Below are 15838 nucleotides of genomic sequence, written 5' to 3' on the forward strand. Positions count from 1 at the left end.
CACCTTTCTGAATATTCTGTTTATATTTCTATTAATGAAAAAATAGGTCTGTCCTTCTTTATCTTATTGGAAAAAGCGCTATTATTTTGATCATTCGATTTTAAATATTCAATGCACAAACAATTTTATTCTCCTTGAAATCGATTCTGCTCTAATTAAATACTTCCTTTTTTTTTTACTTTACATTAAATTATGCTTCAATACAATTCACTTTAAGAAAATATATATAATATACATTTAATGGAGAACGGTGGTCGGTCTTGTTTTTCTTTAATGGAACCGTCATCTAAGAATGCAATTTTTAAATTTTAAGCAACCCACCATTAATTAGCTACATAAATAAATGGTATAAATATCATGCAAATACCTTGCGTATGAATTATTTTAGTGTTGTAGTTTTTTTTTTGTATGTCAATTATCTTTTAGTAAACTCTGCCTGTATAGTTTCTACACATTCTGTCTCAAGTCAGAAAAAATGAGGAGGGTTGGTGATAGGTTTGACGAGCCAGCGGTAAAAAAAAAAAAGCCTCTTTATGCAATAGCGGAACTAGGTACAAGCAAAAGGGGGCCAGGCACCCCCCAACTTATCAGAAGTTGCTTATTGGTTGCTTATTGGGGTGATTATTTTCATATGTTTTTTACAGATGCATACCGATTGGCACCCCCCATGCGGTTGTTCTTTTGTCTTTCGGCGGCTCGGCCCCCCCAAATTCAAATCCTGGTTCCGCCACTGTCTTTATGGAAATGAAACCCTCACGAATTGGGGCAGAAGTAGTACCAGGATGGATGATCTCTTGGGAAGTACATCTCTGTGTTGCTAATTCAAGTTGGATTTCATTTCTAGCCTACCTCAACTTGTTTGAGAATAAAGATTTTGAAGAAGAAGAAGAATTATCTTTTAGTAAAATCAAACATTATAAAGATGCTTACTATCAATTGTTATCAGTGACTCCTAATGCATTGCAAAAGATGCTCTCAAATAGGCTTGTGCCTAAGAACACTCAACAATCTATTAAATTTTTTTGGAAAAGATCGAGGATTATATATTCTGGCAAAAAACTTTTTAAACTAAATGTAACACAATTTAATCAAGTAATAAAACAGATTTAAATGAACATTTTTCAAGCACTTTAAAGTAGAACAAAAATTATCTGTAAGACCTAACATTTAAATTCTTACTTTAACATTTTTTAATTATCGACTTTTTAGAATAATATTTAATTTTTAGATGAACATCATGTATTGTTCTATTTTTTACTACAGCAAAAAAGAGACGTACCTAAAGATTACGATCAGGGCGGAACTAGAAACTCATGATAGGGAATGCTAAAATTTAAATCGAACAATATATTGTTGGTGGAAATTAAACCCAAGCTCTTCATAATCACAAACTAAGTTTCAACCAATAGAATATAAGTAGACGTGATATTTTATGAATGGGATTAGGCTATATAAAATGTTCTAAAAAAAATCCAATTAAATTTCAATATACATAATTAATATTATAAAATCATTGAATGACTTAGTACCCATACGGATGAATGTATATTCGTCCCTGGTTTAAAATGTGCTCATAATAATTGAGTTATAACTCAAAACTCTAAATAAACAATGTAACCCGATTAATAAATTGGAAATCTGACTCATATTTTTTCTTAAAAAATATGGTCATGATTGTCTAAAATATATGGTGAAAGGTGCCTAATATATTTATAATGTTCTGATCATCTGAATTATTAGATTTACTATTTGTGCAATTTGTCCCTTCCTCGAAGTAACAGGTGAAGTTTCTTTTTCAATGATCTCGAATAGCTACATATTATATAATTAAACATGCTTGGATAGTTGTACAAGAAAGGTTAAATTAGTTAAGAAATTAAATGTGGTTAATTACCGAGGGGGGTAGATATCAGGAACATGTGGTCTCCTTGTTTTATATTTAGAAGATATAACATTAGCACTGCCCATAGAAAATGAAAAATCTACCAATTGTTTCTCAAATTTAAAACATGCAGAAAAGCTTTCTATAGTCTATATATACCCACTCATACTGCCCCCGCAATTGAAATAAAGAAAAACAATTCATGGCAGAAGCTGTGACCTCTGTGCTGGAAAAGCTTGCTGCTGTCTTGCTCGAGAAAGTTCGGGAAGTGCAGGCTGTGCGTGGGCAGATCGAACAGGTGCAGAAGGAGCTTCGCTTGATCCAAGCGCTGCTAAAAGATGTTGATTCCAAGTGTAACAGAAATAATGTGGTAACAGAGTGGCTGAACCAGATCAGTGAAATTGCCAACAGAATAGCTACTGTAATTGATACCTTCCAGGTTATGATTGAAGAAAACCGTGCAGAAAGTTCCAACTGGTTTGTCAGAAATATTAACAGGTCAGTCAAAAGAAACTATAAAACGTACAAGCTCGGCTTGCATGTCGAGCTCGAAAATATCATAGAGGAACTCAATCGGCTTTACCAGCGCCGAACCGACTTGAGAATTGAGGATCTTGGTGCTCTTGATGATGTTGATGATCCAGAACCTTCTGATGATGTTGATGATCCAGAAGTTGTTGGCCTTGAGGATGACCAGGCAAAGATTATCGAGCTGCTGCTTGATAGAAGTATTTCAAGGCGCACGGTGCTCTCGATTGTGGGTACCGGCGGCCTCGGGAAGACCACCCTGGTCCAAAAAGTATACAAAAGGTGCATGTCCTTAATTTCTTTTAAACCGTTTTTTTTTATATATATATATAAAGCGGGTAAATTTTTGTGGAACAATTAATCTATGACAAGAAAATTGCTAAATTCCTAACCAACTAGTTGTTAAGAACTCAACTGTCCAAATTTAGATTGTTGTCCTTTTTCAAGAAGTGATGATATTCAATTCTTCGAAACTTATATATACTATATGAGTTAAATTCATGACAATGGATTATTTATAGGGATTGTATAGCAATTTAAGTGAATATATCATGAAATTAAAATTATGATGATTTGCATACATGAATTTAAATGTTACTCAACTACACCCTGTATGTAGTTCTGATAATTTGTTCCATATATAAATAATCACCCTAATATGTACGCTTAATAATAATTAGGCTTTCTATTTTTGGTTAATATAATTTACAAGATGGTAATAATGACTCCAAATGTTCTTAGCTCCATGCATGGTAAATTAGGCACAAAGTCATTTTTCAAACTTGAAAGAGTCTTCTAGCTCTTAACAATATATTTGTTACAAAATGTGGTCCAGATCTTCTTAAGAATACTCCTGGAAAAGATTTCCAATAAAATTCTCTCGTTCTGTTCCTTATTTTTCCTTGATGTAACACATTTTTTTTTGTAAAAACAGTGATAAATTGGAGGGACAATTCGATTGTCGCGCATGGCAGTCCATTTCTCAAACATACAATTTAAATGATCTCTTGAGAGAAATTCTTTACTCAGTTAAACCTCACATGGAAAAGAAAAATTCACCCGTAAAAGATAGGGATTTACCGGTGAAGCTAAAGAGCTTCTTGAGAGGCAAGAGATACTTAATTATTTTAGATGATGTGTGGGACATCAATCTTTGGGGGCAGTTGAAAATGACATTACCCGATATGTACAATGCGAGCCGCGTGATCATTACCACCAGATCGCTTGATGTTGCCAAAGCAGCAGATTGCAACACAAAACCGTATATGCCCCATTACCTAAGTGATGCCGAAGGTCTAGCTCTCCTATTCAGAAACGCTTTTCAACAACATGTACAACCTGAGAATTACCCTCATCTCTTGGATGTGGCCAAAAGATTAACGAAAAAATGTGGTGGGCTACCCTTGGCATTGGTTGTTCTAGGTGGTATCCTCACAAGGAGGGAGCGCAACTACACTGCCTGGAACACGTTGGACGAGACCATAGATTGGCATGACAAAGATGGGAAACAGTGCTCGCAGGTGCTTGCCAGGAGTTATGAAGACTTGCCTCAATATCTCAAAGATTGTTTTCTTTATTTTGCTTGTTTTCCTGAAGATTATAAGATTTCGGTATGGCGCGTTACAAGAATGTGGATAGCTGAAGGATTCGTACCGAAAGATGGAGCTGGAACAATTGAGGACAGAGCTGAGAAATTACTCCAAGAGCTCGTTGAAAGGTACATCTATTTTCAGCTCTATTTTTTAAGGTCCTTATCACGTATAAAAGAAGTCATGTTGTGTTTTTGCTTCTCTAGGGACTCCCCTAAATTCAATCAATACCCGGTACAAACATGATCATCTCCTTTTTACCTCCTTAATTCCACCATTCTCCCCACGTAAAAAAAATAATTTTCAATGATAATATAAAAAAAAAATTGCATAAGAATATTTGCCCGAAATTTAGCATCTTTTAATGCATAAAGGTCAAGGATCCTGCCTGATAGAAATAATTTGCTAGAAATTTTCTCATCTCCAAATATTCAAGTGCCTGATAGAAATAGTATATATTAGAGATAGGCTAATGTGCTTTCGGTAGCATATGGGCCGAAATACACACGGTCCAAATTTGAAATTTTAAAATCCAAACGGTCAATCCGAACCGTTCATCTTCTTCTCCATATTAATATCTACTTGGAGACCAAATTTTACATTTTTCTGAATTTTTTTACTATTTATTAAGTATTTTACAAAATTGTTGATCCAACAGTGACTGCACAAAACAGTAAAACTGTTGAATTAGTGATTTTCAAAGTGGCTTAATAAATAGTAAAAAAATTTAGAAAAACGTAAAATTTGGTCTCCAAGCAGATATTAATATGGAGAATAATATGAACGGTTCGGATCGACTGTTTGGATTTTGAAATTTCAAATTTGGACCGTGTGTATTTCGGCCCATATGCTACCGAAAGCACATTAGCCTATCTCTCTCTCTCTCTCTATATATATATATATATATATCTTTAGTCCTAATAAATGAAAAATATTGTTGTAGGTGCTTGATCCAAGTTACTAAAAAATCTTGGAACGGCTACTGCAAATATTGTAGTATGCACGATCTTTTACGGGACCTAGCTATCCGCAAAGCTATGGATGAGAACTTCTTCACTGTATTCTCAAAAAAAAAAAGATGTTAACAACTTAGCTGCAAGCAAGCCACGCCGTGCGGCACTGCAATTTTGCACTCCCACAGAGGATGATATTTATTCAGAAAACACTCGTTCTTTAGTTTGTTTTGGGCGAAGTTCATCTAATGATAGTGGCTTTGGACTACTAAATTATAGTGGGTTTAGACTACTTAGAGTGTTAACCTTGGAGAGTGTCGATATGACCACATTTACTCGGAGACAGTGGCCAAAGGTCTTGATACACTTGAGGTACTTGGGGTTAAAAGGCTGTAGTATTCCACAAGATATATTTAAGAAGTTTTCCTTCTATAATCTACAAACCATTGATTTAAATGGATCGGTACTTGATACTGAAGAAGAGACACTAGATTTGTGTGATCTCGTAATCCCAACTCTAAAACATGTATATGGTAGCTTATTTTTCCAATTACCATTAAATTGGGATAAGCATACAAATCTACAAACAATTGTGGATGTGCTAATACATATAGAATCAGTTGTTGAATTAGGTTTTTGTACCAACTTGCGTACGTTAGTGATTTCCATTGATACTGATCTAGATAATGAAAGGGTTATAATAGAGTGGCAAAACATTAAGAGTGTGCTGATAAGAACAGAACATTTGGTCTACCTCTCTATTGGAACAATGCGGTTGCTACCATTTGGTGGAACAAAAGACTTACCTTGTCATGGGAAGATACAAAAACTAATTCTCAATGGAGTTTGGGAAAGAAATATATGTGTTCCAAGTGTTGAGATGTTCCCAACAAACCTCACCAAATTGAAGCTCACACGTTCTAAGCTCCAGGAAGATCCAATGCCCATATTGGAGAGACTGCAGAGCCTCAGGATACTTTATTTAGATTATAGCTCATATATGGGAACAGAGTTAATATGTTTAACCGGAGGGTTTCGTAACCTAGAAATACTTAAGCTTCTAAGGCTGCCTAACCTACATCATTGGGACATAAAAGACGGAGCTATGCCCATCCTTCGTCACCTCAAAATTTATGATTGTGGAAAGCTGAACGTACTTCCCGAGCTACAAAAGGTGCGGACTCTTCAAGAACTAACAGTTTATTATCCCTCACATGAGCTCTGGGAAGGTATGCAAATGGAAGGAGAAGATGTACACAAAATTAAGCATATCCCATCTGTGCGTATCAGGTAAATTCTCATGCATTTTTAATTTCTTGTAAGATTTTTTTACAATTTTCGATTGTCATCATAACCCATCAAGATTTGTTCATATTACTTTCCATGGCTGCAAGACTTTATTATCGATTGTCATCACGTTTTTATTATTTTTTGTGTAATTTATTTAACTACTCTTAATTATTGTATATATGGATTATGTTGAGCAGGGGCTACTTACCATAAAAAGGGACTACACGAAAAAAATGCAAGAAGAAGACATCAATGGTGAATTGTATATGGTCAATATATATGGCGGTGCCGAAATGACCGTGCATATGGTGGAAAGACCCCTAGTTTCCAAAGCTTCACAGCCTATTTCTGAAACTCTAATTGGAAAGTCGGGTACCAACAAACACTCCAAGTTCACTCGGTATACACCAAATATATATATCACAACAACCCGAGGTGGGTATTAACTCTTATACAGTTATACTTGCTTTACAGATATATAGCTCATGGATCATGGACTGGAATTGGGGCATGGGATTTATAATCTCAAAAGGTGAAACTTTATTAGCATACAGAACTGCTAGAATACTGTCATCATGCCCCATGCAATCAGAAACAAAGGCTCTACTAGAGGCTATGAGATATGTTGTGCTGTGTGCTGTTTTGGAATGACAATCTGTCTCTATCTAAGGCCATATCAAGTATACAACCACCAATGGAAACTGAATGGCATGCCTTGGAGGAAACCATGCAAATCTGGAAGCTCATGAAGGAAAACACTGGTTTTATATGTAGCCATGTGAATAGAGATGAAAATAGAGAGGCTGATAAGTTAGCAAAAATGGGTTCAAGGAAAAGGATAGCTTGGGAATATATGGGTACACATATCCTATGTTTTTGGTATTTTAGATTTTTTTTTTTTTTTTTTTGAAGATTAGTGGCTTTAAATGCACCGGGATTTTAGATTTTTCTGGGAGGGTTTTTATATCAAATGTAATCTCCCGTGAAAAGTTGTGATTAATAAAGCTATTGCCCACGGACGCGATTCATGCAAAAAACAAGACATCACATAATCATACATATTATCTCTCTGCTTAGAGACGAACAATCATTATAAAATTAAGTTCCTTTTTTCAGTTTGTTGTTTCTGGGCCGTTCAGCTTTTCATACTTGCCCATTGTTGTGGTTGTTGAGTTTAATTTTTTATTGTTATTTACTTTCAGTTTTTATAATTGTAATTGTACTCAATGCAAAGGAGTTAATTGTATTACTATTATTTATCTGATTATTACAAGTAAAATAAGATAAATCTTGAATAATTTTATTTGTATGTTTTGTTAGCTTCTATATATATATAGTTTCTTCCATTATTTTCTTAATTTCAATCTCTATTAATCTAAGTATATTTTTAGAAATCATCTACAAATATATGTATACCATTTTGAATTCCAGTAATATTTTTTGACAGGATAGTTAAAATATTTGTATACTACTTTTTCATTATTTTTCCAATTATGAAGTTATCAGAAATTAATGCATGCAAAATATAATACGCACAATTTATTTCTTATTTTTAAGATGCAAATTTTATTTTTTAATCAAATGGTGTTTAAAAAAATATTACATTAATATTTTTTATTTTTAAACTATGTACATATAGGTTAAGTTGCTTGTTTTATTACTTCCTACACAATCGAAACTTAATTACAATAATATTGCGAAATCATTATTTAAATTTTTGTGCTGAACTGAATTACTGAAATTAATTTTTCAGTGAATTAACTAATGTTTCGGGTTCTCACACCAATGCCAATAATTTTATTCAAATCGGAACCCGGTCCACTTGAGCCCATACCAATCCAAAATGGTACTTTTAGAGGCCAATGTATGAATTACGAAATACATGGGGGTGTTAAGAAAGAAAAAATGGCTTATGGCTATCTTTCTTCTACTATAATGGCGGAACCACGGGGGGCACCCCCCATAAAATCATGATATTGCTTATATATATAGTCTAAGCGCACATTTTCATATGATTTTTTTACAGATGCATACCGATTGGCACCCCCTAAATTCAAATCCTAGATTGTTTTTTCGTCTTTCGGCGGCTCGGCCCCCCTCAAATTCAAATCCTGGTTCCGCCCCCGACTATATGCATCATGCCATGAGAAAAGGCAAAAGTAGGTTCATTGTTGCATAATAGAAATTTGTTTGTTCTAATATAATTTGCATTGGGGACACCTAACAGAGAGTTGGACCTCACTTCTTACTTCTGACCATACAATTTTAAGTTATCTGACTTAAGTAGTACTCTCTTTCAAAATGTGGCTTCTGATTTTACTGTTTTGTTAAGTTACCGTTGGATCAGTGATTTTTAAAGTAGCTTAATAAATAGTAAAAAAATTCAGAAAAATATAAAATTTGATCTCTAAGCACATTTCAATATAGAGATCACATCTAACAGTTCAGATTGACATTTTGGATTTTGAAAATGAAAAAATAACTTATAAATATATAACCTCATATGCTTATGTAAGTAGAGTAGCCAACCTCACAAATTAATATGTTAGTTGATAATTTCCAAATGTCGTTTAGTACACATGAGGAGGTGGGGACAAAGGTGATCTGAACTCGACTAAATCAACCAAATTAAACAAATGGAGGAGACCTCGAGATCTGCCATGCATGCATTGAGTTTGAAAAATGAATTAACGACACATGAGTTGTAAAATGAAATCATGAAGAGAAAGATCTTACAAAATTTAATATTCTTATATGAATTTGTAATCCGCGACTTTCCTATATATATATATATACTATATGAGAACATTATCTTTTGCTTTGTCGTATCTATTTATTTTAATCTCGGTAATGGATTAGAGAATAATTGTTGTAGTTTTTTCTTACCAGCTCCCATATTTTTGGTCGTCTTTAATTGTACTTTGGATATGAACATCTTACATATTGTATGTGAGGAGGGTTCAAATGCCTTCATGTTTTTGTGCCTCTATCATGCCTTCATCTCTCTCCGTTATTTTCAAAGTTCAAACAGTCGATCCGAACCGCTCAACCTAACCTCCATACTAAAATATGTTTGGAGACCAAATTTTATTTTTTTAGGAATTTTTTTACTATTTTTTTAGATAGGTACAAAAATATTGTTTTTAGATGGTTCAGATTTACTGATTTTGTACCTATCTAAAAAAATAGTAAAAAAATTCCTAAAAATATAAAATTTGGTCTCCAAACATATTTTAGTATGAAGGTTAGGTTGAGCGGTTCGGATCGACTATTTGAACTTTGAAAATGATAGAGAGAGATGGATGCATGATGGAGGCACAAAAACATGGAGGCGTTTGAACCCTCCTCATTGTATATATAATGATATGAACATCTTACCTTTTCATCTTAGTTTTAAATTTAGGGTATGTCTATGATAATAATTTAAAATTTAAAATATTTTAGACGAAAATATTTTAAATGATTCAAACTCATTTTGCATCTTAACTGTTATACCATAATTAGCATAGTTTAATCCCTCCAATTTAGTCTAATTGCTAAAACTAACACTTTTTTTTTTTATTCTGGTCCATTAACTGGGATTGTGTGTTAATAATTGTGCTTCAATGTTGAGATAAATATAACCTAAAGCAAGCAAATTTTTCTTAATTTTTTGTTTCATTTAAAAGCCCGTTAGCTGCTGTAAATCACAAGTTTGCAATCATTTGCATAAGACATGATTACAAAATTATGTAAATTTACTCTCTTTAGTTTCATAAATTATGAGAACATTTACTATAGAAGGTGAATATGACTGGTACTCTCTGTATAATTTATTCATATGAATAGTAATTTCTATAAATAAAAAAAAAATCATTCAACTTGCCGAAGCAAAGTGAGGCTCACTCTGAGCTTGGTGCATTTTATCTCAGGTTGGATTGGTCTGGATCTAAAAATCTATCTAAAAAAATTAGTAAACAATTTAAAAATAAATAAATATAAAATTTGATCTCGAAGTATATTTTAATATGAAAATCATGTTGAGAGGCTCTGATTGACCGTTTGAATTTTGTAAAGAGAAATACATGATGTGATGCACGATGAAGCATGAAAGAGTTACGATAAGTGTGAATCTGGAAAATAAAAAAATTAAATTGTTATGTTGTCTTCTTCTTCAAAGCTTTTATTACCAAATAAATTGGATAAGTTAGAAATAAAATCCAATTGAAATAAGCAACACATGGACTCTCACCAGGAGATCACTCATCCTAGTACAAATTGAATTGATGTGTATTTTGATAAAGTTAACATAATAAGTGTTGGGGTGTATATGAAATATGCATATTGATGAATGCAAAATATATAATTGATTCAAGAGTAAGATTAAGAGGGACCGTACGTGCTCTACGCCGAAATATTTTGAATGTGTATCCTCTGCATTAACTCAAAAGTGAATCTTTTGAGTTAATGAATCTCAACCGTCTAATTTTAAATGGAGTCAATCTGACTTCTTTTAAGTTAATGAATCTCAACCGTCTAATTTTAAACGGAGTCAATTCGGCTTCGGTTTATAACTTCAGGTCCCTTTAATATTTGTGCGGACACAAATCTTAAAGTAGATCGAATGGTTGAAATTCATTAACTCAAAAGATTTCCTTTTGAGTTAATGCAGAGGATACGAATTTGAAATATATATTCACACACGTCATGTCCTTATTTATAGCTCAGAAAAATTGCATGTACATCTCCATTCTATTATTAAGCACGTTAGGTGTCCGATCCGCCAACGGCTATAATTGAAAGATGAAACTTCGAATTTGATCTCAGCCCTCCAATTACATAATTTGTCTTCTTTTGATTAAATGCATATGTTTTATGTATAGAAGTCTAAATTTAGTTAAAAACATACTTACTACATGTGCTGCCATACGATACGTTACAATTAAAATTGAACAAATTCTGAAATTTAGCGATATATTTATCTGTTTTCTTATTTCTTTGTTTCCATATATCTCTTCTTCAATTGAGAAGACTCCATCTTCCATTTTCTTATTTTCTTTGTTTCCTTACTTCTTCTTCGTTTCTATACGGATCACAATAGAAATCAATTTTTTTTTTATTTCCTTATTTTTCTTTCTTTGTTTCTATACATATTGGTGTGGACAATTTAGAATATATTTTCAATATATAATATATCAATGTGTGTGTGTATATATATTCTAAATTGGAAACAAAAAAGAATAATAATATAAATTGGAACGTGTGTGTGAATATATATTTATCTTATAATATGTGTGTGTGTGTGTGTGTCATATACATACACACGATAACACTTTTTATGTATGTTTTTTTATATCATATTATATGTCGATATTGAATTGTTTGTATGATATTTGATATTAGATTCAAATCGAGCTATTATTTGATATCATTGGTACTTAAAAATAAAGAATCATCACATCATCAAATTGTTATCATATATCACGATTAAAGTTAATTAAAAATACAGAATCATATAAATTTTTTATTAACATGTGTCTTGATTTTTAGTAATTATTATTTTTTCTTGATATATATGTTTCTTATAATACGTCTCCGTTGCAACGCACGGGTATGATACTAGTAATTTCCTATGCAGCAAACAATACATTTTTTTAAGAAAATGCTAAAATCCGCTTCTTTTCTTTAAAACAAGGAGAGTCCTCCTCTCTCTTTCTCTCCCTCTTTCTCTATCCTCTCTCCTCTTTTTTTTCTGTATCTAAGAGGAGAACCCTCCTATTCTTAAGAATAGGAGCAGATTCTCATCCCTTGATCAGGTAGAAGCTATGTTTAGCAAAACAGTGGATACAACTCCTGTACCAACACCATACCTTTTCTTGCACACACCTCTCAGGTTACTTCCATGTCTACTTGGACAATTGGTAATAGTTCTAGCCAATTCGAATTTAGTTTGCACAACAAAGATCACAATTAGGTGATGTCAGCCAATATAATTACACAATTGATCAACAAACAAAATCAAATTTACATAATTCCAGTAGTCTATTTAGCATAATGTATACTATTTTGGACTTTCCACTCAATTGCTTCCTACTGAATAACAAGGCTCATCCATGGAGCCTCTAGTGCATCAAACACACCCATAATATAGACATAATATAAAGTGAAATTTTTATATACCCATCATAACATTGTGATTTAGATATTTCCCCCATTACTTAATTAATTAATTGAAAACACACTTATATTAATAAAGAAAATACAAAATGACCATCATATACTCAACTGCATCAAACACATCCATCATATATACATAATATATATGTCAACATATCTCGATTTCTGATCAACCTCAACAAAAGAACATTTGCGCCTATTGCGGTGCCAGAAATATATACCGATTATTGACAGTTAAAAAACCTTCAAAATAGTTGCATGTACATTCATTTCAATTACAATTTGGAGAGTAAATGACCAGTCACCAATTACTAAAAGAAAAGAAAAGTTTGATTTTCAGCATATTCATGTTACAAATTTATGTGAATATCAGATTTAGCATATCTTTATAAAGAAACTTGTAGTAGATCTTAAATGTTTTTTTCCAGAATGAAAGCATCAGAATTTGATTTACTGAGAATTCAGGTACCAAAGTTCAAATAAAGCTCCGTTACAAAAGCATCAACTTAACAAGGTACAATAAGCTGATTTGGGATCATAGTCCAATGTACTACAGTCAAGCAGTTAGTTATCTGGCTGAGCACTGACTGACACATAACCCGCAAGTGATCCATAGAGCACAATCAAACCCATTGAAATGACCAGGGTCATGTTTTCTGCCTCTTGGATGACTTTTCAACGGACAGCAACTTGATAACTTCATTTTTCTTATCACCTGTTTGAAGGTTTGAAAAATGTGCATACTTTCTGTTGCCTTCAGAGTTCAGCGGGAGTTTAGAATCCCAAACTTCCGGCGCCCAACCATACTTTTGATAATCAGGTCCCTCCTATTTTGAAATATAACATAGTTGTGTTATTTTCTGACCATATTATTGTGCAACAAATGTCAATAGTACCCATGTTCTTTTTATGTTGTTCTTTTTTCTTTTCGATTCGGAGTGGGCAAAAAAGTGGCATTACCTCTAAATACAGAAAACACACAAGACGAGAAAGTTAGCTGATTGAAAAAAAGTATATGTAATATTACCACATGAATTAGATGTAGAGAATCAATATAAGGAGAATGTTGAAGCACACAAATTAGGTCTTGTAAGGCATTTTCGTAGCAGCACATTGAGAGTTTTAGACTTTTCAAATTGGGAAAAACCGGCACATCTCTTCCTGGCTCCACTAACGGGTGACATAGATCAAAGCTAGTCTATAAAAATATCAGTTCCAATTAGCCCAAAAAAAATAAAATCTACATATGCAAGAATTTAAGCTAACAGAAACCATAAAGATCAAATTAAGTTAAAAACAAAAATAATTAGATTTGAGAGTCGATATAGCACAAAAGACATTGTTTCTCAATGCTAAATCAACAATTTACTTGATATATTGTGGGTTTCAGATAAAGATGCACATGCTTAGCTGCCAGAAAACCATCCAAGTAATGTACATGTATACTATGGAACTATCTGTGTAAACATGGTGCCCAACCAACTGCATATTAAATTTAGGGTTTAGATGTAGCTGCCTACTTAAGTGTTGGTTATGAAGTTTGAAGTCAAGTGATGTTAGTCCATGAAGTAAAAAAATACCCATTCCTCCAAATTTTGCTTCAACAAAAACCGCAGAAAGTAACACAGTATCAAGTGCTTTATTTAATTCTAGATTTTTTTGGCAATTTAAGTGAACTAATTTATCTATGCCATAGGTTAGGTAGTCAGATATCTCATTATATCCTTTAAATTATTCACAACCCATTGAGCAGTTAATTTACAAGGATTTAGCACCAAGAAGACAATTTTAGTGACATAAGGTTCGATAAAGACCTTATCAAATCCAAATCAATTAAGAGAGATAAATCAATGATAAAATGCAATAAGCTTCAGTAAATAAACTGATTCAGATTCTATTTTAACTTCGTAACTAAAAATGCAAGGAGACTGTTTTGCTATTGAACATTCTTCTTAACTTCTAAGATGATATAGTTAGTGTGTGTGTGTGTGTGTTACCAATATCATTTTACCCAAATATGCTAGCATATACATCCAATGTAATACATAAAAAGCAATTAGACTAGTGTAGAAACAATTTACCAGCTTCGGTAAATGGGTTGCTGAAGGTATAAACTTTGGGTAAGACTTCCCTATATGAAGTGTCAACTCCGACACATTTGTAATAGATTTCAAAATGTCACGTAACATTGGAACATTCTTTTCTGACAGTGCAAAGGTGTCAACCAGTGCCTTTCTCAACACTGGCATATCTCCATGAAATTGTTTCAGTGTCAGTTCCGAGCTCAAGCTGAAGCTCAAGTCAAGAAACTCAAGTTTGGAGAAAGATAAATAAATCTTACGACCAGCCCATGTAGTGCTTAGTTTCAGTGTCTTCACTGACCGAGAAGATATATCAACAGCATCTCCAGGAGGGGGCTCAATGCATAAATATTCCAGATTTCTTTGCTCCATGATTAAAGTTTTTAAGCCAGATTCAAACATTCTTGCTTTAATGTACAGGTACTTGAGTTGAGTTAGGGGGAAAGAGGGGGGAACAACAGGTTGATTTCCGTAGTTCCTGTCCGAGTCCACAATGTCGATGAAAAGAGAGTGAAGAGACCCAAAGGATAGGATAAGTGGGAAAAGGGACTTAATGGTTTCAGCATGGATATGAAGGGACAGATCTCGCAGACCTAGCGAATGGGCACGATTGAGCCAATTTGAGATGAATTTGATCGAAAAAGGTCTCCAATTTGCCTTGAGACAAAAACTCAGTAATGGAGCAGAAGGGTCGCGAAGATGGAGACAGCGGGAGGTTACGTTGTTGAAGAGGCGACCGCGGGAGAAGTCGGAGCGGTCAAGCTCAAAGGAGGGGGAGGCGGTCCAGAGATGGCGGAAGCGGCGAGCGAGGAGGGAAGTACGAGCAGAAAATTTGGTGGGGAGGAAAGAGAGAATCTGTAGAAGGAGAGCCTCGGGAAGTTGCGAAAGGCGGTCGACCTCTTCGACATTGCTATCCGCCATTGTGTAGTGGGAGGAGGCGAAGGGGAGAAGAAGGCTTTTTGATTTTAGAGAAATTTGTATATATCCCCATCAAAACTTCTCTATTTAGATATATCCCATCACAACTCTAAATTTAGTTATATCCCATCAAAACTCAATTGTTTTATTTATATCTCCAATTTTTCATTTCACCTCTTCAAATTTAAAAAAATATTAATAAAATATTTAAAAGACTGTTTCGTCAAATTACAGTGCTAATTCCTTTCCTTTTTCTCTGTTGTTCTTGTCCTTTCCGCTAAAACTTTTTTTGTTTTTTCTTTTTTCCCGCGTTTCTACTCTTTGGTGTGACGCTCCTCCTTCTCACAATTATTCTTGCAGCACACTCCATCTATTCTTATTTACGATATGAAAATTTTCTTTGTTCAAATTCTGATGTTAGGTAATGCATGAAGTTGTCAG

The 15838-nt window shown here is 33.5% G+C and overlaps 3 protein-coding genes across 4 annotated transcripts; 2 read left to right on the top strand and 1 right to left on the bottom strand.

Annotated features, from left to right (window-relative positions):
- Positions 1–2076: 2076 nt before the first annotated feature.
- LOC144548013 (putative disease resistance RPP13-like protein 3) lies at positions 2077–5086 on the top strand. Its single transcript, XM_078296701.1, has 3 exons — positions 2077–2692; positions 3345–4127; positions 4943–5086. Exons 1-3 carry the CDS (start codon positions 2085–2087, stop codon positions 5082–5084), a joined length of 1533 nt encoding a protein of 510 aa, XP_078152827.1. The 5' UTR covers positions 2077–2084; the 3' UTR covers positions 5085–5086.
- Positions 5087–5274: 188 nt separating this feature from the next.
- On the top strand, positions 5275–6494 carry LOC144548014 (putative disease resistance protein At1g59780). Of its 2 annotated transcripts, none has more exons than XM_078296702.1 (2): positions 5275–6242; positions 6437–6494. In XM_078296702.1, exons 1-2 carry the CDS (start codon positions 5275–5277, stop codon positions 6453–6455), a joined length of 987 nt encoding a protein of 328 aa, XP_078152828.1. In that variant the 3' UTR covers positions 6456–6494. The 2 variants fall into 2 exon arrangements, with proteins under 2 accessions (XP_078152828.1, XP_078152829.1); XM_078296703.1 differs by having other exon boundaries at positions 6440–6490.
- A 6417-nt stretch (positions 6495–12911) lies between these two features.
- LOC144548140 (F-box/LRR-repeat protein At4g14103-like) lies at positions 12912–15407 on the bottom strand. Its single transcript, XM_078296843.1, has 3 exons — positions 14480–15407; positions 13426–13596; positions 12912–13225 (listed from the first exon to the last, which is right to left on the bottom strand). The coding sequence occupies exons 1-3, from the start codon at positions 15398–15400 to the stop codon at positions 13046–13048; spliced, it is 1272 nt and encodes a 423-aa protein (XP_078152969.1). The 5' UTR covers positions 15401–15407; the 3' UTR covers positions 12912–13045.
- Between the last annotated feature and the right edge of the window lie 431 nt (positions 15408–15838).

This window comes from Carex rostrata, chromosome 32 (genome assembly GCF_964058835.1).
Source record: "Carex rostrata chromosome 32, lpCarRost1.2, whole genome shotgun sequence".
Lineage (NCBI taxonomy): Eukaryota > Viridiplantae > Streptophyta > Magnoliopsida > Poales > Cyperaceae > Carex > Carex rostrata.

Excerpts from the sequence above, each read along its gene's own strand:
- LOC144548013 (XM_078296701.1), top strand. The coding sequence starts at position 2,085 with ATGGCAGAAGCTGTGACCTCTGTGCTGGAAAAGCTTGCTGCTGTCTTG. Across the intron at positions 2,693-3,344 it reads GTCCAAAAAGTATACAAAAG|TGATAAATTGGAGGGACAAT; the intron begins GTGCATGTCCTT and ends TTGTAAAAACAG. Across the intron at positions 4,128-4,942 it reads CTCCAAGAGCTCGTTGAAAG|GTGCTTGATCCAAGTTACTA; the intron begins GTACATCTATTT and ends ATATTGTTGTAG.
- LOC144548014 (XM_078296702.1), top strand. The coding sequence starts at position 5,275 with ATGACCACATTTACTCGGAGACAGTGGCCAAAGGTCTTGATACACTTG.
- LOC144548140 (XM_078296843.1), bottom strand. The coding sequence starts at position 15,400 with ATGGCGGATAGCAATGTCGAAGAGGTCGACCGCCTTTCGCAACTTCCC. Across the intron at positions 13,597-14,479 it reads CAACCCATTTACCGAAGCTG|ACTAGCTTTGATCTATGTCA; the intron begins GTAAATTGTTTC and ends ATATTTTTATAG. Across the intron at positions 13,226-13,425 it reads CTCTACATCTAATTCATGTG|GAGGGACCTGATTATCAAAA; the intron begins GTAATATTACAT and ends ATTTCAAAATAG.